This window comes from Micropterus salmoides, unplaced genomic scaffold, assembly GCF_014851395.1.
Source record: "Micropterus salmoides isolate LMB-PRFRI ecotype aquatic unplaced genomic scaffold, ASM1485139v1 Ms_hic_scaffold_3, whole genome shotgun sequence".
NCBI lineage: Eukaryota > Metazoa > Chordata > Actinopteri > Centrarchiformes > Centrarchidae > Micropterus > Micropterus salmoides.
In genome coordinates, this window is record NW_024042261.1 from 14,580,209 (window position 1) to 14,604,292 (window position 24,084).

The 24,084-nt window shown below is 41.8% G+C and overlaps 1 protein-coding gene across 1 annotated transcript; it reads right to left on the reverse strand.

Annotated features, from left to right (window-relative positions):
- Window positions 1-1,003: 1,003 nt before the first annotated feature.
- Window positions 1,004-21,371, reverse strand: LOC119883246 (G protein-activated inward rectifier potassium channel 4-like). The gene is made up of 3 exons (XM_038693811.1): window positions 21,136-21,371; window positions 4,096-4,178; window positions 1,004-1,915 (listed from the first exon to the last, which is right to left on the reverse strand). The coding sequence occupies exons 2-3, from the start codon at window positions 4,156-4,158 to the stop codon at window positions 1,004-1,006; spliced, it is 975 nt and encodes a 324-aa protein (XP_038549739.1). The 5' UTR covers window positions 4,159-4,178; window positions 21,136-21,371.
- Window positions 21,372-24,084: the final 2,713 nt, after the last annotated feature.

Genomic DNA, 24,084 nt, shown 5'->3' on the forward strand with positions numbered 1-24,084 from the left:
GTTATTTAAAATACAATTGTTTGCACGAGACTAAACACTCCTAATCAACCACTGTGTTTCATTTACTGATGCAAAGGATGATAATAACCGATGAAGTAATTTAGTAACATGTATAATGCATTGTATTTAAATTGAGTGGATTATAATTAGTCTTTGAACAAAGGTCAATAGATAATGCAGCATATAAACAATACCTGATTTAGCCAATACCCCACAGAAAAAATGTTAGAACAGCAAATTAACAGCTAGCTGTGGGCCATCATGCTCTAAATGTTTCTGTATTCATCACATATAATTATGAATGACAGGCGGATTTATACATACAAAGCTTTTAAAATTGACAAAACACTATAATTGAAAATGATGATGATGAATTGTACGGTACATAGACATCATAATTTACTGTTCTCATTTTGATTTTTGAGTTACAGTCTTGTGCTGGAAAATAGGAGCTATGGGCAACTTTACAAAAACACCTGGTCACGTCTGCCTCATAAATGTAACTGGGCTGGAGCACTTTTCAGGACAGCTTGGCCTTTACCCAAAACACAGACCAGCAGTGTGGGTAGCTACACTTCATTCATTTTGAAATAAACAATATCAAAGATATAACCTTGAAGTAGCAACAGTGGAAATGCGGGCTGCACTGAGAACAGAGAACACGTGAGGCGACTGTAGCATGATCATCTTTCACTCGTCTGCTTCAGCTGAAGTAACAAATATTTTGAAACGTGTCAAAATGATTTATGAAGACAGAATTGCAGTTGAAGGATTATGAAATAAGCAGTTTCACCTTCCTCAAAAAATATTGTCAGCTGTTATGAAATCATAGAAATAATAAAATCCTCATTAATTATTGATTATCTGTTAATATTATTCTCTCTATCTTTTCATCCATTTTCCCATCACTCCCCAGCTCACTTCCTGCATCCAACATTTCATCAATCTTTGTGTCTTTCTACCCATCAGCCATATGTCCCCCATAGCGCCTTTCTCCCATACTTTACCCCTTCCCTTGATCAGCTCCCCCGCCCTTCATACCTGTGGCCTCCACCATGCCCTCAAGGATAACTACGATCTCGAACTCCTCCTTCTCCATTTGCGCCATTGTCATCTCCCAGAAGGGGCTCTTCTCGTTGATCTCGTGAGAGATGATAAGCGGTGACACCAGGAACAGCCGGTCGTCTCCTGTGTCAAAGCCGATGTTGATGTCAGTCTGGTTGAGTGGGATGAACTCCCCCTCCTTGGTCTGCTGCGAGCGGATCAGCTTCGCTCGGATCGATGCCTCCACGATGTGAGAGTTCCTCAGGTCCCCCACCCGAAACATCAGGCACATCTTGTTGTCTCGCACTGATATGACAGCATTGTGCGAGAACATGAGGGTCTCGGCGCGGTTCTTTGGCTGTGAGATCTTCACAAACATGCAGCCCACCATCATGGCGTTAACAATAGAACCCAAGATGGCCTGCACCAAAAGCAGTATGATACCTTCAGGGCACTTTTCTGTGATTACACGATAACCATACCCTATGGTGGTCTCTGTTTCAATGGAGAAGAGGAAGGCTGAGACGAAACTGTTGAGGTTCTCCACACATGGGGTCCAGCCCTCCTCATCAGCATGCACCAGATCCCCACGGATTAGTGCTATCAGCCACCACAGAAAGCCAAAGAAAAGCCAGTTGACTACATAGACTAAGGTGAAAATGAAGAGACTAAGACGCCAGCGTAGGTCCACCAGCGTAGTGAACAAGTCACTGAGGTAACGGTAGGTCTCTTGCACATTTCCGTGATGAACGTTGCACTTGCCATCCTTTTGCACATATCGCTGACGTGGCTTCTTCGCCGGGTCAGAAATCAAGTGGGTACGCTCTGTCGAGATCTGAGCCTCCCGCAAGTGTTTAGGAAGCTTCTTCACCTATGTGGACGAGAAACGATAAAGACAGAGAGAGGCAAAGTAAGGGGATGATGGAGAGTGAAAGAAAGCAAGCAAGCAAAGACAGACATAAAGAGGGAGAGAGAACAATAGCAATTTAAGTTTTTATCCATATGGGTATACTTTACAGAGCCACAGTGATTTCTTTTCATTAAAATTTTCTCTAAAGCTTTGACTTTGCACTGGTTGCTGAAGGTGTTAACCTTTTTAATTTGATTTTCTCTCAGTCTCTGTAAAAGAAACAATCACACCGCTCTGTGCTGCTGGCGGGGAGGCAAATAAATTAAGAGCCGTTATGAAGTCACTGCTCTGTGCTACTCCACAATGACATTGTAGATGTCAGTGCATGCATCTATATACAGGGAGAAAGACAAAGTAAGGACACAACAATAACACAAGGACGCCCAGGTCTTTGTCTATGTTGGCCCAGCTCCAGCGAGGCGATCTGGCCCCACAGCTGTGCCCTGCCTCCCTCCCTGTCCCCTGTGTTCCCTCCCCTCACACCCTCTGGGGCATTGGCAGGCCCGAATAGGAACATATCCTCCATCCTTCCCCAGTAGACCCTTATGGCATCCTTAAAAAGACTGGCATATGCCTGGGCACACATATTGCACTTATCTAGAAACCGGCTTTAATGCACAATGCAAGATTCTAATATTGCATGTTTTAAAACATTTATAACATATATAAAAACCAATGACTGCCACAGACACATGCATACATACAGACAGAAAGACACAAACACACACACACACACACACACACACACAGGAGGACAGAGTTGCAAGGCACCTTTCAAACAGACCAAGGACACGTTGGCAGCACACTGACACTTCCAATCTGAGCTGATAATTGAAATGCATTGTGTAGAAGCAAGCTCCTGTGTCCTCTGAATCTCTCTTTGCTAATCAGACACCTGTGATCCAGCTCTCTCTAGAGTCATGCTCACAACGCCAGGAAAGTTACATCCTATTGTGGTTACACTGGCTGCTTCTCTGCTCTATCAGAAAGACGATCGCTCTCGCTGTTCAGCCGGGGAAGGGCATAATCTAAGGCACTACAATATCCTTGCAGTGCCTTCGATTTTAGAGCCTGGATAATAAAATCTGTTTAAACCTGATTTCAGGATGTTTTAGGTGCCGTTTCACTGCTGGCCTGTGTGCATGGCATGCACCTTTGGTCAGGCCTGCATGTACAATATTAGGTTTTCAGATATTGATTCGAAGTGATCCCGGTTAAATGAACGTTGACAGAGAAGAATTGAAAGACAATTCTTATTGACTGGCATCACAATTAGTGGTTTGATGACAATGCATTCACTAAATGTCAATGGGCTCCCTTATTACCAACTGCACTCAGGGATAATGGATCAAATATAGAATCTGAATACAGTCTTTTCTTAGATGGAAACCTTTTAAATTGTCGATAATCACTACTTTTACACTACACTGCTTTTAAATGAAAGGCAGCCGAAGATATACCCACTTATTTCCACACTTTGGGCTGGGGTTAATTGAGTGATAGATGAAGCTGTCACAAACAGTGCCATCCAATCTTTGGCATTTGTAGTCAATACAGTCTGTGGGGGTGATGGTCAATAAACAAATTCATTAGTTCTATCTGTGTGACAGTAGTAAACGGTGGGTGTTTTCTCTCATTGAGCCATTCTGGACGTGCATGGATAGACAGCATAGGTTCCAATTGGCAGGGGAATCAAGACACGACCAGTGCAACCCCACCATCCATTTTTGGGAGTGAGTGGGGAGTCTTTTCTTATATCTCTAGCCCCATTGCCAAGTTAATTGAATTTATCTTTAAATTTATCTAAAGAATTAGGTTTGGTTACACTTTGCGGTGCTTGATCTTTAATCGATGAATACATGAGATCTACTGTTTATCTAACAGCCTTTTTATCCTCCTCATTCCCACCACGCTTTAAATCCATCAGTCTGACTTTCTTTCTCACACACATAGCTTTTTCCCTACTAATCATTGCCATCTCTCCATATCTTTCCCATCTCTTTTTCTTCCTCTGCTGTCTCAATGAGCCTCCATCACCATGTCACATTTCTCTCACATAATCTCTCAGGTCTTCTTTCCCAGCTGTGGAAAGATCATAGTGATCAGTGCAGTGTTTGACCAGAAGTGGCTGTGCAGTTTACCTGTGCAGGTGTGACTCCTATCTCCATATTATGGTCCATGAGGATTCGAGAATCTCCTGCCATCCTCAGCTGAAGCTCAACACCTGTAAGACATAAGGAAGTAAAACAATTAAATTAAGTTTTAAAACATACACATCTTTAAATTCAATTCATTGATCACCAACATTAAAATGAACCAACACAACAGATAGATAGATAGATAGCGTCACTAGAAAACATATCACATAAATAAGCTTGCCGGAAATATGTTTTTATCAACATAACAAGACAGGATTTTAAACCATCGGTTGGTCGGTTCACCACTTTGGTCCAAACTGGAATATCTTGATAAGTATGACATAAAATACTATGAAATTTTGGATAGGCATTCATGGTCCCCAGGTGATCATCTGTAAAAACTTTGATCCCCTGACCTTTCATCAACTGCCATCATTAGATCAAAATTTCTGTTTATTCAACAATGGCTATGACCCTCATAACTAATAACTATGGTTAGGGACCAATTGTGTTCGTCACAGACTTGAGTCACGAGGCATCACACGTTGCTTTTGTTGTCTAAACCCAACCACACACGGGACTGAGGAGGCGACATCTTGCATGTGGTGCAAAAAGTAGCACTTCCAGGAATTATGTTTTGCTCAAAATGTGTTTGATGCAAAACAAATCAGTTGTACATAATGTTTTTTGCCGACGGGGTTGGCGCATTCATGAATACAGCACCTGAACAACCAGAAGATGCATTTGCTGCTTAGCCTGTAAAAATATACATGCTGGATTAAATATTGGCATACATATATGTTGAAATATGAACTTATATTTGATGTTCAGTTGTTACAACATACATGTTTTTAAAGTGTTAAAAAATTTTGATATTTTCAGCAGCTCAATAAACTTCAATTCACTGATCACCACCATTAAAATGAACCAATGCAACAAAGAATGCCAAAGTTGCAGTGCCCTCAGAGCACATTTCAAGCTGTATCCATTAGATCATAGACTAAAGATCTAAATTGCAACCTCTTTAAAATGTACACATATTTTGTCTATGCCAACAATGTTGTGTTGATGTATAGTGCAACCCCCCAGGCACATTAGTTTCTGCTTGTCATTTAATTTGCTTCAATTTGTCAATATGTCATATGTACCAGTTGGTGTAATTATAACCCAAAGAAACCCATCAGGGCAGTTTGAACTATACACTTTAAAAGGTAAGATATTTAACATATTCAACATATTTGCATCTGTATTTGTTGTAATATTTTGTCTAAATATTCTATGTGAAGGTATTTGTTATACAGGTATATACTGTACAGGGAAGCTACTGTTATCTCGCTTGTAAACTCAAGGAATAACATTGTAGTGTATGTGAAGAATTTCATTTTTTAACTACTTTTGTTAAGCTGATTCAACAATAAAGGCAAAGTTTAACTTTGGAAGTCGAAGAAATGCAGAATTCACAAGCTTCTGCTCAGTGAAAGAAATCTTACTATTTGTGGCCATACTCTTTTAACAGACTTCAACGTTTATACATATTATTCTGTTTTTTAAATAAATATAGAAAATCATCGCAATGCAAAAAGCATTAGCTTACCAATGATAATCATATGCAAAACCTAACTCATCCTCACCAGAAAAATGGCCGCAGAAGTTGATTATGCAGCAGCTTATTACGACTCATATTTAGATCTTCTGTTAGGCTACGAGCTCTAGAGGTGGAAGAAATCAGGTGATGTAGTATAAAGAGTAACAAAGTCCACGCAGGTATGTGGTGGGGTGGATGGATGTGTAAAGTAAACTCAGGACTTTAACAAAGGAGACTGAGGTTTGAGTCACATGTGAAAGAAAGTCAAACTTGACATATTCAAAGTTTTTATTTAAATAAAATTTCATACGTGACTTACGTCTTACGTGATTTACGACTTATGTGACTTACTAATAACGTATTTCTTTTAACAGAAACCACAACAGAAACTCCTAAACGTAACCAAGAACTTTTGTTGCCTAAACCTAACAAAACTACAACCGTTTCACAAAGTTTACCAGTGGTACGCCGGTAGGCCTGTCGCTGGACTGGTACTTGCCAATGCTTATATCATTTTCAGTGTAATAATATTACTTTTCCCAGTAACTAAGTAGTGTAACTAATTACTTTTCTAAAACGGTAATATTATTACTAGTGACTAAGGCAAGTAACGCTGTGTTACTCGTTACTGAACGCACCATCCTTGACGTAAATCCACGACTGTGGTGCAGCTCAGCGGTACCTGACTTTGTTGTTCATGTCGCTGATAGCCAAAACTAAAGGAAGAATGTAGAACGAGGGAGAGAGGCGTTCTGTCCACAGCTGTAGCTACTGTCATTGTTGTGTCACAGTCTAAGATGCAAAGAACATTGTCGTCTATTGTAAACTCTGCGTGACCAGCAAAAACCGCAAACAAATTTACATCTGATTTATTGAAGCATCTGCTGAAGCAGCACAGTGACGTGAAACTTACAGAGAGAAACTCTAGCAGCTACTGCCACTGATGCTTGGACTTGCCGGGAGAGAGTGGTGTTAACGCAATGTTTTGTAACTACTGAATACTGCTCTTATAAACAGGCTACATGTGCAGCTGTTTAAAAGTCGGGATTTACTTGCTTTATTTTTTCATTTCAGCCGCTGGTGTTAATAAACGTTAGGCCTAGGCTACATGCTTTGTAAAAACCACACTCCTTGCTGCTGTTATGGATATGTTGTTAGTTAAAAGTTTGGCGAGAGACTGCTTTGATTGGGCAGGAAGGGGGGTGGTAGTGAAAGCAGTGTTTCCCATAATTAGCCTATAATTTGGATAATTATCAACGCTGACAGCCACATACTGATTTCCCAAATTTTTACTAGGCATATTTAAAATCATTTTTTATTATGGATCTGTATTGAGGAGCATATATTCGTGCAGCACCTCCTGGCTCGCTCCCTTTTCTCTGCACACTAGTAACGTAACTAGTTACTTTTATCTGCCAGTAATAAGTAAAGAAATAATATTACCTTTTTAAGGAGTAATAAGTAACTAGTAATATATTACAATTTCTGAGTAACTTGCCGAACACTTATCATTTTGGAGAATGTTCATATAGGGGAGACCAGATATGGTTGTAACACTTTTTGTTTCTGCAACAACAAATCTACCCCGGTAGTGGGGTAGGTTGTAACAAATTAATGCTGGTAACCTTGGACTGCAGGCTTGGTAGGCCCAGAAATTGCATAGGGCACTCTGTAAAAATTATAAATTCAAGAAAGTCATTAGCTGTATGTAAGAGATGGCTGTTATACTTTTTAAATAAGTGTTACACCCCACTCCTGTCAGCCCTTGTTTAGCTAGCTGTATTAGCATAGTGGTTTGAAATTAGCAGAGGGAAAATGCATCACAGGTTGCCTAATAAACTACATTTTCATCTAATAAAAGACATAATTTTATCTGCAATAGTTTAGATACTAAACAAAATATAGTCTTGGTCAAAATTACTTTCTAACTTCAAAATAATTTTTTTTCTCTGTATATTCTAAATGTGCCTGTTTCCAGCCTTGACAACCACTATCAATGGAAGTAGGTAAATACTGAAATGATAACATGGCTCCTATACAATCCCTAATTGGTGGAATTGGTGATGTTAACACCGTCCCCAACCTACAACCATACCCGGTTTCCCCTATGTCATTGTACTTTCCAACGGATATGTATGTCGCTTTGGAAATTGGTTATATAGCCTATGTTGTTTTGGGACAGTTGAAAGTTTACCTATTTTGTCATTTAGGCATAAAAACATGTTGGCAAAACCAGCTGAGGCTATGGGACAGCTCTCTCTCTCACTTCCATAATGTGGAGTTCAGTCAAAAGTATAATAGCATAATGTCAGTGATATCAGTGAAATCAATTGGTCAGTCCACCATTTTGGTCCAGACTGGAATATCCCGATATGTAACTGCCATGAAATTTTGTACGTATTCATGGTCCCCAGGTGATTATCTGTAAAAACTTTGATCCCCTGACCTTCTATCAACTGCCATCATTAGGTCAAAATTTCTGTTTATTCAACAATTGGGTTATGACCCTCATAACTAATAACTGAGATGAGGGACCACTTGTGTTCGTCACGGGCTTGAATCATGAGGCAATACACGTTGCTTTTGTTGTCTAAACCCAACCACACATGGGACTGAGGAGGCGACATCTTGCATGTGGTGCTCAAAATGTGTTTGATGCAAAACAAATCAGTTGTACATAATGTTTTTTTGCCGACAGGGTTGGTCATGAATACAGCAACTGAACAAGCAGAAGATGCATTTGCTGCTTAGCCTGTAAAAATACACGCAACCTGAATTAAATACTAACTTATACATGTTTAAATAGGAACTTATATTTGAAGTTAAACACAATATCACATCAAGAAAAACAAAATTGGTGTGTATGTCCTGAATGTACTTGTACTGTATGTACATTGCATGCATGATTAAGGTGCAGAATGTTCACTGCTGGAAGACCTAAACAAAGAGCAGGCTCGTCATTACCCGCGTCACCAGTTGCTTCGACTACACGTGCCCACATGCAGACATACACAGAAACACAACTACAACACAAACACACTGCTCTCACACTCTACCACAGCCACATCATCCTTCAGAGCAGAGGCAGTGATTGCTTTCTTAATCTGCTAGAGACAGAGAAATAAATACTGTCACAGAAAATCTAATTGTCTCTTTTAGTTTACATTTATTCTGATATAAAACAAGTGTACATATTATCTTTGTGGTTGTTTTTAGCTCCACTGGAGCAACTATGTGCTGACAGTCTGCACTTTGTGTGATGTTATATTAAAAAGTATTTCTCTGCTCCTGAGTTGTATGCTAAAACAGGTATTTTTAAACATCACATTATGTGAGGTACAAAGTGATAAGTAGAAAAGGAACACTTTCAATGTCTCCTGAATGATGTTGGATTTAATAACAGCCACTGCTATAGTTATAGAGGGAAGTGGGGGTGTGAATGTGTTAGGGGGGATAAAGCCCTAATTTTAGCAGCAATCTTACAACACCTTTGGAGCTCTACAAGAGGCAATTAAATTATAGAGCCCCTGGGTGTTGTTTGAAAATCAACTACTTTTTATTTACTAAAAAGAACAAGGGCCTTGTAAGCAACCACGCAAAAGAACATAGGTAAATTACTTTTGCCCCTGGTTCCTGACCTTAACAACATCTGACATTTCTTTGTCATCTGTCTAAGATGTTACTCTATTTGATCGCTGACAAGCGAAGAGAGAGAATGCAAAGGCAAGTGTGGAAAAGTGAGAGGACCACGTCACAAATCAGATCCACACAGGAATGTAGTGTTGACATGGATGGTCCAAAGCAAAGGGCAGAGTGACGTGACAGGCATCCGAACAGGGAAAAGACAGACAGACAGACAGACAGCAGAGGCGCAGGACACACACAAAGCTTCCGAAAAAACTCGCTGAATACATTACAGGGGTTGCAAGGTCTCGCTTTCTGACTCATTTTAGGTTTTCTCATGAATTAAACATGACTCCCTGGAGATTTGTGAACTCCAGACCTGTGTGTATTTTCAGCAAGGCTGTGATTGCGGTGTCTGTTCACAGCAGCAGACTCAACACGCCCAAATGAGAGGTGTTCGAACATGGATACCCGCTGGGGTGCTTTATCTTGGTGCTTTAAGAGGGTAACAAGCATTTATCTTGTTACCGGGAGAGTGGCAGGATGCTTTGGCTGAATTGTGTTTGTGTCCTGATAACAAGAGCACTCATCTGTTGTGCTTAAATCCAATGGGTACTAGTAAACCAGGGAACTTGCTTCCTAAGGGATATCTTAAGGACATATATTTTCCTTATTTGCTGACACTGTCCGCTGTAAACAATTATCTGCACAGAGCACAGCAAAATGTGAATCTTTTTCCTCCCTACGGCCTGTATTGTACCAAATATCACTTGCTTCATGATTTAATTTTCTTCATTTTCAGAACTTCAGAAACTTGTGTTGTCAGCTTTGTGCGCAGCTCTGAAGAAAAGAGCTGGCTTGGAGCTGAGCCAAGAGAAGGTTTTTTTCAATACTAATCACTGCTCCAATAAAGCCCCTGCAACAGATTCATTACCCAAATTATAATTCTCACTTGATCAACACAATTGTAAACTCTTTCATTCTGTGAATTACTGTTTTATTTCACATTATATGGAGGTTATCCATTTAGTTTTCCAGTCTGTAGAGAAACACTGTTTCCTGCTTGAAATTTGCACAGACGTGCTTATTTTATAAAGGCTGAGAATGCTGCTTGCAGCTGTTAGGTAAAAGATTTGTATCTTTTCAGGAATTATAAAATATCAGCAGTATTTTATAAAAAAAAAAAATATATATATATATACAGTGAGGAAAATAAGTATTTGAACACTCTGCTATTTTGCAAGTTCTCCCACTTAGAAATCATGGAGGGGTCTGAAATTGTCATCGTAGGTGCATGTCCACTGTGAGAGACATAATCTAAAAAAAAATCCAGAAATCACAATGTATGATTTTTTAACTATTTATTTGTATGATACAGCTGCAAATAAGTATTTGAAAACCTGTCTATCAGCTAGAATTCTGACTCTCAAAGACCTGTTAGTCTGCCTTCAAAATGTCCACCTCCGCTCCATTTATTATCCTAAATTAGATGCACCTGTTTGAGGTCGTTAGCTGCATAAAGACATCTGTCCACCCCATACAGTCAGTAAGAATCCAACTACTAACATGGCCAAGACCAAAGAGCTGTCCAAAGACACTAGAGACAAAATTGTACACCTCCACAAGGCTGGAAAGGGCTACGGGGAAATTGCCAAGCAGCTTGGTGAAAAAAGGTCCACTGTTGGAGCAATCATTAGAAAATGGAAGAAGCTAAACATGACTGTCAATCTCCCTCGGACTGGGGCTTCATGCAAGATCTCACCTCGTGGGGTCTCAATGATCCTAAGAAAGGTGAGAAATCAGCCCAGAACTACACGGGAGGAGCTGGTCAATGACCTGAAAAGAGCCGGGACCACCGTTTCCAAGGTTACTGTTGGTAATACACTAAGACGTCATGGTTTGAAATCATGCACGGCACAGAAGGTTCCCCTGCTTAAACCAGCACATGTCAAGGCCCGTCTTCAGTTTGCCAATGACCATTTGGATGATCCAGAGGAGTCATGGGAGAAAGTCATGTGGTCAGATGAGACCAAAATAGAACTTTTTGGTCATAATTCCACTAACCGTGTCTGGAGGAAGAAGAATGATGAGTACCATCCCAAGAACACCATCCCTACTGTGAAGCATGGGGGTGGTAGCATCAGGCTTTGGGGGTGTTTTTCTGCACACGGGACAGGGCGACTGCACTGTATTAAGGAGAGGATGACCGGGGCCATGTATTGCGAGATTTTGGGGAACAACCTCCTTCCCTCAGTTAGAGCATTGAAGATGGGTCGAGGCTGGGTCTTCCAACATGACAATGACCCGAAGCACACAGCCAGGATAACCAAGGAGTGGCTCTGTAAGAAGCATATCAAGGTTCTGGCGTGGCCTAGCCAGTCTCCAGACCTAAACCCAATAGAGAATCTTTGGAGGGAGCTCAAACTCCGTGTTTCTCAGCGACAGCCCAGAAACCTGACTGATCTAGAGAAGATCTGTGTGGAGGAGTGGGCCAAAATCCCTCCTGCAGTGTGTGCAAACCTGGTGAAAAACTACAGGAAACGTTTGACCTCTGTAATTGCAAACAAAGGCTACTGTACCAAATATTAACACTGATTTTCTCAGGTGTTCAAATACTTATTTGCAGCTGTATCATACAAATAAATAGTTAAAAAATCATACATTGTGATTTCTGGATTTTTTTTTTTTAGATTATGTCTCTCACAGTGGACATGCACCTACGATGACAATTTCAGACCCCTCCATGATTTCTAAGTGGGAGAACTTGCAAAATAGCAGGGTGTTCAAATACTTATTTTCCTCACTGTATATATACACAATATTTCAGTAACCTTTCTCTACACCAGACTCTGACCTGACAATAGTGCTTATACTGCTGAGCATGACAATTTTACAAATGGCAGTAAGATGATGCAAATTCAGCAGTATCCCTTAATTTCCAATACAAATTTGACTATATGTGGGCACTCATCCATAGATTTTGAGGTCATAGCTCACAGTTTTCTGTCGGTTCATCAAATACACTGCTGACAAAGGAGAGAAAAAATAAGCAAAAAAAAGGAGGAAAGGGAAAAAACTAAAGAAAAGGTTTGCAGCAGAGCTCAGCTTTTAAGATATTGAAACAGCATCTATATTTACCGAATCACTGCATCGAATAGATATCTACACTGGCAGAGTTGTTCCAGCTTATCTGCGGTCTATGTTTCTTGGCAATGGAAGCACTAGAACTTTCTATTTCCATGATTCCCTGCCCTCTTTCACTCCTCCCCTTGAGTGAAAGCAAAGAGTCATGGTTACCGGGCCTGTCATGACTATGTCCCTGGCTAAGATTGGCCCATAAAATAACATGGCTTCATCCCTATCTCTGCTCACTTATGACACTTTGAGGTCGGGTGGGTCAAATGACTAAAAACGTCCCCAGCTAGTTAGTTGGCTCCAGGCCCAGCAAACATGCCCGCACGCGCGCACACACACACAAACTTCATAGCATCCCTTCCTTCCATTTATGCCTGATAGTGAGCTGAGTGTATCCTGTTGTGTCCTTCACATGGATGACCTTCTCTGGAGTGACACTGCTGCACTGAGACTCACTCTGGAGAAACAATTTCCCTAATGATATGTCCAACTCCCTGTCTCTCTGTCTTTCTCTCTCTCTCTCTGTCTCTCTCTGTCTTCCACACACTCTCTCACACACACACACACACACGCATCATCATGTCAGAGGGCATTACATTGACTTACATTAATTTCCTGGAGACTTGTCCTAACCAAAACCACTACTTGGCTTCGCTAACTCTAACCTTAAACCAAGTCTCCACCCTAAAATTGAATTAATCACATCATGGGGACTTGAGTTTCGTCCCCAAAAATGAAGTCCCTACAATGTGACACATTTATCTAACCACAACATGAGCACTACATGTCCCCCCCAACACACACAGACACACTTGCTGTCCTTCATTCAATCTCCCTCTCCCAGTACATTTTGCACACAGTGGTTCAAGCCAAGAATAGCTGTTGCTTTACTGCGTGTTTGAGATCTGTCTACTTCAATGGAGTATGTTAAAAGCTAGCCAAGATTTCACAGTGCTGCTGAGTGGAGCTTGGATGGGATTAAAACCCAACACCTACTGGAGACACATAGCACCCTCTTCAACCACACTGGCGTGGAGCATGACAGATTTGATGGAAAGATGTGTGAGGTTGAGTGGGTGGGCATGCTCCCCAACACCCTGTTTGTTTTTCTTATCTGGTGTTTCTGTCAAGTCCTTGCCTCTTGTAGATCCCAGATTCCATATGCCACTGCTCTGTCTTAGAAGGCAATGATGAACTTAATTTGGAATCAGAGGGAATCATGTGGAGATGAGTACAATATAAATATACAGTCCCCTCCAAAAGTATTAGAACGGTAAGGCAAATTCCTTTGTTTTTGATGTTCACTGAAGACATTTGGGTTTAAGATAAAAAGATGAGTATGAGACAAGAGTCCAGAATTTCGGCTTTTATTTCCTGGTATTCACATCTAGATGTGTTAAACAACTCAGGACATATCACCCTCTGTTTGAACCCACCCATTTTTCAAGTGAGCAAAACTATTGGAACATGTGACTGACAGATGTTTCTTGTTGCCCAGGTGTTGCCTTTTAGGTTGATTGTCCAAACGTTAAATAGCTCTGCATGACTAGTCTAAGTTTCATCCTTGGTTCAAATTTATAAAGACTGCATTTCCTGTTAAAGAGGATAAACCAACATGAAGACCAGAGAGCTGTCTATGGGAGAAAAGTAAGCCATTGTCAAGCTGAGAAAAGAAGGACAATTGACCAGAGCCACTGGACAAACATTGGGCATAACAAGCAAAACAATTTGGAATGTACTGAAAAGAAAGAAACTACTGGTGTACTGAGCAACAGACGTCGAACAGGTCGGCCAAGGAAAACAACAGTAGTTGATGACAGAAATATCGTGAGAGCTGTGAAGAAACCCCCCAAAATATCAGTAAGTGACATCAGCAACGACCTCCACAGTGCAGGGGTGAAGGTATCACAATCCACTGTTCGAAGAAGACTCAGAGAGCAGAAATATAGAGGCCACACCACAAGATGCAAACCACTCATCAGCAGGAAGAATCAGAAGGCCAGATTGAAATTTGCAAAGAAGTACAGAGATGAGCCGCAAAAGTTCTGGAACACAATCTTATTGATTGATGAGACCAAGATTAATCTGTACCAAAGTGATGGAAAGGCCAAAGTGTGGAGAAAGAAAGAAACTGCTTATGATCCGAAGCATGGTGGAGGTAATGTCATGGCTTGGGCGTGCATGGCTGCTTCAGGAACAGGCTCTAATATTTATTGATGATGTAACTGATCATGGTAGCAGCAGAATGAATTCAGAAGTGGACAGAAACATTTTGTCTGCCAATTTAAGGAGAAATGCATTGAAACTAATTGGGAGGAAGTTTATCATGCAGCAGGACAACGACCCAAAGCACACTGCCAACAAAACAAAGGACTTCATCAGGGGAATAAGTGGAAGGTTTTAGACTGGCCAAGTCAATCACCTGACCTTAACCCAACAGAGCTACATTTCACCTCCTTAAGAGGAGACTGAAGGGAGAAACATCCCAAAACAAACAAGAACTGAAATAAGTTGTGGTAAAAGCCTGGAATAGCATCACAAATGAACAGTTGGTGATGTCGATGGGTCGCAGGCTTGAGGCAGTTATTGCAAGCAAGGGTTATGCCACCAAATATGAAATGTTTTTTACTTTAAGTTTATTTGTTCCATTACTTTTGCTCACCTAAGAATGCTGTGGTCTGATACAAACGTTGATATATCCTGAGTTGTTTCACCTCAGTGTAGGACAGGAGAGAAGGGGAGGAAGGGATGAGGGAGGATGGGAGGAAATGAGCAGGGTGGGAGAGGACTGCAGAGCAAGGCAGCATAAGGCGAACGCCGGAGGAGCCAAAGGTCAAAAGGTTCTTGATTGGAATTCCTGATCTGCTTCAATGTCTCCCCATGCTTGTCCCTCTGATGAGCCTTCCTCTCTATCGTCATCACATACCAAGACAGAATAAACTGAGATAATGATCCTACAGTTGCATCTTAAAAAAATCTCAGACCAGCTTGTTTGGTGAAGCTGCTGAGTAATACACCCTTTGCTCAGTGCACTTTCTGCCAAGGTGTCCTTTAGTGATGGGTTTAAACTCTGTTGACCACAGTAGATGACATGGTGTGAATGAGACTGTTGCAAAAAGAGCTTAGCAATCACTTCATCTTTAAAAGTGTTTAAAAGACGACAAATAAAAACAATCCATGTAGTCACACTACAGGCCTTATTAACCATGCGGTACATGCGGTGTTTCTCCTGGGTGATCGATGCTCAAGCTTCATAGATGCTTATGTAAAACCTGTAAAATTCCCTCCAGATGTAGTAGAGACCTAAATGTCTTTGCTGCCTATATTTTAATGATACTGCAGTGATAAACAACATCCTTTTTTTCAAATGCTCAAAATGAAATGTGTGTATGTATTGATTGTCCTCTATTTGCATTGCACGTGGTGCTAAATTGTCCATGCACCATATGAATCACTGTGCCCTGAATTTAGCTAAGCTGCCAGTGTGTCTGTGCATGAATGTAAGCTAATCATATTCATGGGCGTTTGTTATGCTGGCCAGTTAAAGTGACTATTGTTGTACTGTTTTTGTTTTTAAATCATTCACGTAACTAAATATCAAAATCAGCCAACTGCATGTACAAGTGTGATATTTACAACTATATGCACCATATGAATGCAGGAATCCTGTAATGCAATTAACATAAACCCTCATGTGATTTAATTAAACTTGCCTGACCTGAATGCGTGTCAGCTTGACACGAGACATCAACGCATCTATGCTATTGTCTGCCATGCTTAACAAAGGAGTCCCAGTAAACAGTATGAGGGATCCTTTATTATAATAACGCCAGATAAAGTGAAGCTAAACAGTGGAGCTAAACCAGGAGCAGGAGATGCTGGAGATCTCATTCCACATAACCTGCTGCTGACAGATAAGAACATAAGCCATAATGAAGATTCTGAGGGCTTGTTAACCTGGACATGGGATGTATACTGGAATGCATTTTCACAGTTGTTAAAATGTAATCTATGACATATAATATTGAATAGTCTTTTTGGTAACCATGTAGTGTTTCTACATAAATTTGATTTCAAATCACCTGAAAGGTAAACAAGACTGTCTCAGATGAGCACACTGACCGACATTAAGAGCAAGGTGACCTGAAACAAGAAGCTATTTTCATATTATTATTTGCATATTTGTTGATCATTTTACACATGCAGAAGGCAGGACTTTTATTTTGACGAACCGCTAGAATGCGACTCACAGACGCAACAATGCCTTTATTGCTTTGGTAAGGTGGGGGTAATGGAACAAGAAAGAGAAGCCACTAACTAAGCCCCTAATGCAGCTTCCAGAGGCAGAGCTGATCCAGTTCAGTAATTTATTTACACAATAAGCACAACATGCAGGTATGGCAGACAGAAACATGGAACCAAGACATGATACACAGCAACTTAATATAGGAAGCTCTGGTAGGGAGTGAGTGGAAAAGGGCTGATGTAGGGTTGATGAGAGAGAGAGAGGAAACAGGTGAGCAGGGAAGGTCAGGTAACTGCAGGGCTGATGACAGAAGTGGAAGCAAGTATGTAAATGGGTGGGATAATCAGGTGATGTGGAAAGGAGGGAATGTCTGAGGGCATCTGGTGGACAGATGAAAAATGGCAACAAAAGCACCTGGGGAACCAGGGAAGTGGCTGAAGAGGAGACGTCCCCTCAAGGGACGAATTGTAGATGTTCCATCAGGCTGGTCAGGAAAGGATTCAGGAGCAAGTAGTCTGGGAACTGAAGAACATGGGTGGTGCAGAAGGATGGCATGAGGGCTGGGAGGAGCAGGAGACCTCAGGCTGGTGATGAGGCTGGAGGTCAGGAAAGGCAGCTGCCACCAGAAGATGCTGCTGCAGGTTGACACAGCCCATTTAATAAGCATGCATTGTCTGGAGTTCAGGCTCGGAGGATGGTGGCTGGAGAGCAGGACTATAGCCACCCGCTAAAGTGCAGGGCAGGGGACTACCCGCTGGAGTGCAGAGACGGAGGCTGGTGACAGGGCTGCAGGATTTGGGGAAAGCGGCAGCTGGGAGACCGACAGGTGAGGCTGTGGAGCCAGGGAAACAGGATCCTGCTGAACCATAGCCATAGGAGACTGCTGCAGCTCAGACTAAGTGGATTACTGCATCTCAGGAGGAACTGGTGACTGCTGCAGCTCAGCATGACCAGATGACTGCTGCAGCTCAGCATGACCAGATGACTGCTGCAGCTCAGGAGGGACTGATGAGTGAGAGCTGCCAGGCAGCTGACTGGGATGCAGACTGGGGACCTGACATGGCTTGTGGCATTTCGGTGTTTCTGGTGAATAGGCAGAAGTGCTGTGCAACTGAGTCTCAGTGGCACTTGGCAGCTGAACGAGCTAGTGACATCAGGACCCATCTCCTTATGGAAAGTCCTCAGTATGCTGTACTGTAAAAATAGCATAGCTAGTCTCTTCAAAAGGGTGACCACTGGGCATTAGGGTGGCTCTTCAGATCTTCCCTAGACAAGTAGAAGGCTAGCCTGCTCAGAACAGACATTTAATGGGCTAACAGGCTCAGGAAAGGAAGGCTTCAGACTTACAAACCTAAGCATAATGGACTGGAGTGGAAGCTGGTTGCTAGCGGGCCAATGTGAAGGCTGGAGGCTAGCACACTGGATGCTAGCAGGCAGGCAAAGTCCCAAACACTGGTAACTGCAGGGCTGATAAGTGGGAACAGGTGTGTAAATGCGAGGGGTAGTCAGGTGATGTGGAAAGGAGGGAAAGTCCGGGGGCATTTGGTGGACATATGTAAAATGATAATGAAAGGTCTAGGGGAACCAAGGATGTGGGTGAAGAGGAGGGACAGAGTATGACAACAGTATTAAACAACACTTGCTGTTAGGCCTACAACCAGTAACTTTAACACAGGGCCTTGAATTTGCATTGGTTGCAGATTTTTTAAGGATCAAGACAATTTATTTATATAAAACACAAGGAATGTTTGGCGACATGTAAGTTTGTAGTCCCTTCATGCTAAACATATAGAACATAACTGTAAATAAAATTTATTAAACAGGGTAGCATGCTAAACACAACAAATAACGTAAAACAATGTAGGTTTAGGTCTAGGATAATGTAAACAGCAGTGACAAGATAGTGATGACAATGTGGTTTTCATCTCCACATAAAAAGTCTGACATTTGGGAGAGAGTCAGAGTGTCCATCCACTTTGACTGTGTTTGAGCACCAAGCATAATCAACGTAAATATAGAATCCGCCTGCTCTCATCTTGCTTGAGTCTTGTGCTCTGTCCTCTCAGAACACGGCCCACCTGTGCTTGATCTGGGATGTTGATGGAGAAGGTGTCTGTAAAGGTAAGATAGAACAGTCTCTGGTTTCCTGTTGCTTGGCCAGCCAGAGTCCCATTTCATCCAGACCGAACATTAGCCAGCCTTAATTCCAAGTTGGGCCAGGAGGAAGATCGCCACGCTCGACGTGGTGCCTGTTCCAGATGATCTAGGTTCATGGGTCATCTCAAGGGATGCTGCTCTTTAATCCAAACTCTGGGTTCCTTTTCCAATTGCTGTATTTATGTTATAGGTATTGTGTTTCAGCAATAAAACCGAAAAATAAAAACAGATGAAAATAGAAATGTAGTGGATAAGAACCATTTTCCTTAGGAAAGGACTAGATTGTGTAAGAAATGTTATGCTGTTTATCAGTTTCATTCAAATACCAAGAGATTGAATTGTAGTCATATACAGCTCAAACTAAAGTGCACAACCTAAAACTTAAGGAAAATATACACATCACAACTAATTCAGTAGTGTTGCATAAATAAGGCATGTGGGTCTCAACCGCCCAATAAAAAATACTGTATTTTTATGCAGTACTCTGACATGTACACACATTTTCCATGGCACTAAATACAAAAAAGAAAAAAATCTTAACGCCTGGCTAAGCTCTTGACACAAATGTGCCGCTGCAGTATTAGTGAATGTGGATCTGCTTGACGAACGGCGCCTTCCCCACATCCCCTACAGACTCACAGTCTTGACTAAATAAACAGAGGCAATTAATTATTCACAGTGTCTTCTCTTTTGAGAGTTTTCTAAGATCCTGCTGTGTACTATATCCTTTTTCCTTTTTTGTCCACTTGTTAGGGAGATCAGGACATGGATAATAACTGAGCAGGAGGGGAGCAAGGTACGCAGCGCTGAGTTGCAGCTATGATAGCGCTGAGGTCAAAAGGCCATCCATCAAAAAACATTACTTCTTAGTGGTTTACACTTCCCCCTAGACTCTTTAAATAGCCAATCACGGTTCATCCAGCTGTGAGCATCATGGTAGATTACGGTGATAAAAGTAGCCTTAAGTGTGGCAAACAGACAGGTTTCGTTGCAAAGCCATTATTAAGAAATCATTTTGTCAGTATGGGCTTTCCCTTTCCTCTTGCTCCACTGGGTTTGTGTTAAGTATGTGCCATATGTAAAAATGTGGTTAATATTGACTGCAGACAAGGTTTGCACTTATTATTCCTCCATGGTGTGCCAGAGAACAGATATTTAAAAAATTACGATTGCTTTGGCGCAGTCCTGACATTTCCTGATGAGACAATACGAGGAAGGACAGATGCTTTGGGGAAACTGTGTTCGATTAATGTGGCTGCTCAGCCCACTGCATCGTCATCAAAGTTTTACAGCAACAACTCTCGAGATGTGTGTCCTGCAGAGTGCACTGTACCGGAGCTACAACTGAGGAGAAAATAGTGGTGTACATCACACATTAAAGCAAGCAGCCCTAATCCTCAGCCCAGAGAGATTGTTTCATGGGAATCAATATAAATGATTTTCTCTCAATGCTTCTAGTGTAGCCTACAATATTCATGAAAACATTGCAACAGCTACCAATACCCCACATCTGCCGCTTTATCTCCTGCTTTTGTTGAATGTATAAAAACGTGTAAGAGCTAAAACATGCATTGTGTGACAGTGATACAAACCCCCTCCTCCCACACACACACACACACACACACAGACGCATTTACAGTAACACACACATGCACATTGACTCCTGCTTCTGGTCCTGCTGCTGCTACGCTCGTAAAACTCCTGCATTGCACTGAGAGATCTACAGCACAGCACACGAGTCTGCACAAACAGCAATAGTGTTGACAGGCTTTTCTCTGCTTGCGTCAGAGAAATCCATTGCCTTTTTGATTACCCTGCCCCCGCCATGAGAGCAAGGAGATGCATGGTGATGATCTATGTATCTCTCCGGTGACATAAGATGAAGGAGACAAGATGTGATGATAAAGGTTGTAACCGATTGAGGAGGGTAATCCAGCCACTTTTTCCATGATCACTTTCCTGCTCCTGCTCTCTTTCTGTTGCCTTGCTTTACCTCACATCTTCTCTCGCTATCTGTCCTTGTCTCCCTGTTTCTAGCTTTTGTAACTCTCATAGTTTTCTATAGATCTGCTTTCATGTAATGCATACTTTTTTATTTAGCAAGCATCTCCATTTGGGATTTGTGGCTGTGAAATGAAACACATCAACACAGCAGGCGATGCCATCCACAGACAAATTGAGAGGAGACAGCTTGGATGTGGAGCCACAGTACCATGCATTAGCGGCTTTACAACCTCCTCTATCCTCTCTGTCTATTCCTCTGTTTTTTTCTCCATCAGCGGTGCACAAGGCTTACCTTCAGGTCTCTGCAGGAGTAGCTGGCAGGCTCCCTTCGAGGCATTTCACAGCTGCTGATCTCCCCAGGATTGCGCACTCCTTTCCTGGCTTTGTTCAATCAACAACAGCCCTCCTGCCTGCCTCAGCTCTGCTCCTTCTGCTCTTCACCGCTCTCTATCTACTCCTATGTGAGAGGGGGTTTGTCTGTGCATGTGTGTGTGTGTGTGTGTGTGTGTCTGAGGGAAAGAAGGAGAGGAGGAGAGAGAGTGAGAGAGTGAGATAGAGAGAGAGGTAGAGTTAGAGTCAGAGTGGGCGAGAAAAGAGATGGAAAGGATGTAAATATGCGTGTGCTCTCTATTGAATGCTACTCTCTTCTCACTTCCACACAGAGATTGGACCTCTTCTCTGTCAGGATTTGTCCTTTATAAGAGTGTGTGTTTATGCCTATTTACACAGACCCTCAGCATCAATGGGTGTGTGTGTGTGTGTGTGTGTGTGTGTGTGTGTGTGTGTGTCTGTGTGCGTATACATCCACCACATGGCTCCCTTCTCTCGGGCAAAGAGAAATATGTTAAGAGTTAAAAGTCAAGAACAGTATTACAGTGAGAGGTAGGGAAAAGAGAGATGTGTGCAAGTGTGCGTGTGTGTTGGGCATGCGAACAGGAAAAGAGCGATGGTGAAGAGGAGTGTGGTGTAATCAATTGCTCTAAAACAGCAGTTGAAGAAAAAGCCCCAAGGGTTTAAGAGAGATATTAAGTGGAAGCAGAGAAAAGAGTGTTTTTTGAGAAAAAAAAAAGAAAGAAAAAAGAAAAAGCAGAAGAGGAAGAAAGTAACAAAGAAAGATGAGAGCAGAGTGAAAATAATGTGGTAAAGAGGAGCAAGCACAAAGGGAAAGCAGTTAGGTAAAGATAACTGGAGGAAAGGGGCATTTTGACCCAGAATGCATGTTCCAAAGTAGCCTGCAAATCAGGTTTGGTGTCACTTTCACTAAATTCTTGACTTGAATTGCAACTGCAGCTCCACACATAAAGTACACGATGCCTGCTGAATAAACTGAATTTAAAGTATTTTGACCTCAGCTTGGCCACTTGCTCATTTATTATCCCTATATTTAAAATTTTGTTCAGTAACTGCCACAGGGAAGTGGATTCTCTGTGATTGGGAAGTGTGTTAACTTCAGGACATACAGTGCAGAGAGAGACAGATGGATTGGTGCTTGACATTGAGATGTTATTAGGCATGGAGAAAATTTAAGTAGACTTGACAGAAAAGAGGAGGAGTAATGACAGCAAGAGCAAAGAAAGAGAAAGATAGTGAGATGATGACAAGTGGGGGAGGAGCAACAGAAGCAACCAACGCCAGAAAGCCTCTTCATGTATTTCCTGCATTGGGTTTGGGAGAAGATTTATGACTCTGCAGCCCCCCTTTGTTCCTCCATGTGCTCTCCCCCCTCCAAGTCGCAGGGGCACAGCAAGATGACTGGGAGATACTACTAGCCCGGGAGCCAATGACAGCAGATTATGGAACATCAAGGAAAGAGGCTGCAATAATGAGGTGCTTGGGATTTGGTTGAGGGATACGAGTTCTGGGCCACACTCGCTCCAGAGGTAGCTGTGCTAATCTCAGCAGTGATCCTGAAGTGTTGGTGATCTTAACTGCAAAAATGCGGGTCCTTCGACAGCAGTGCTCCATGGATCCCGCATGTGGATCAGCCTCTCGTGGCTCCCAGTTGTTCAAATCCAGGGGATGTGTAATTATTTCACCTCCTGAGGTTATACCATTATTGATTAAAGCCGAGCCCCTTCTACCTTATTGCCTCTGCTGTTCATCCTGTAGAGAAATCCATTCAGTTGACTGTACCACCTCACATTAATCACACATCACACAATTATATAGCTTCTTGGCACATTTAAGTGCTTGGGGGAAACTTGTGTGCAGTGTAGAAGCATTTGTAAATTGTTAAGGAGTGTGGGTAACACAACATAATAGGCTCTTCATTGGTCCTTTGATAGATGATCCATAAGAAATATCAAACAGTGGATTATCCTGCTAAGTTGAGCTGCAGGAAAAAGATGCCCATACATATTGTGAAGTGTTGTCTGATCTGGGTCTCATTTAATATGCAATGCAGATATTTCCATATGAAATCAACTGAGCTATATCACCTATCTTCTCTGTGGGAATGTGCTATTCTATTGTGCATTTTGTGCAGCATGTAAATTGTGGCTTTAAGGTGAATTGGCCATCTGCTGAATTCATACTCCAAACAAACTGTTAGACGAATATCACCACAAAGTTGAGAACAAGGAACAAGGAAATGCACAGCCCCCCCCATTTCCTTCAACAAACAGCTAACTTAGCACATTAACAAAATCAGTAATGTTATACAATTAGCTACCTTTACACGTTAGCATTAACAGCTGTTTACTTACCATTCTAGAAGAAAAGTTGCAATTCATTGGCCAGTTCATTCCTTACTAGCCATGTAAGGGTGGTCCTGAGAGACCATCGAACTGCAACTTAAGAAAACACGTGCAAAGAGATCACAACACAACATATTATGAAAACACAACACAATAAGAAAACACAACACATTACACAATACCAAGTAATAAAGGGCCAGAATCACTGATACCAATAACAATTGGCTTTCTGTCATTCAGGGGAGAACAGTGTGCCATGATTTATGAGGTAAATGCATCATCAATAGGGTAAATCTGAATAGATTTTCATGACCACTAAGTTATTTGCCAAAACTTGCTGCCTGCTCCTACCACCAAGAGCTGTCTCCCAGAGCTGGTGGAAAGCAACTCCATTATTCTTGGTTTGCTTCTTTTTGTCACCCAAACAGCCAAATTGAGCTCCCTAACAAGGGTATAAATACAACTGCCAACTTTCGGATGAACTACCCTCTCCTTAGCGCTGCACTATCACTCACTGCTATCACACCTTTATCAAACAAACAGCT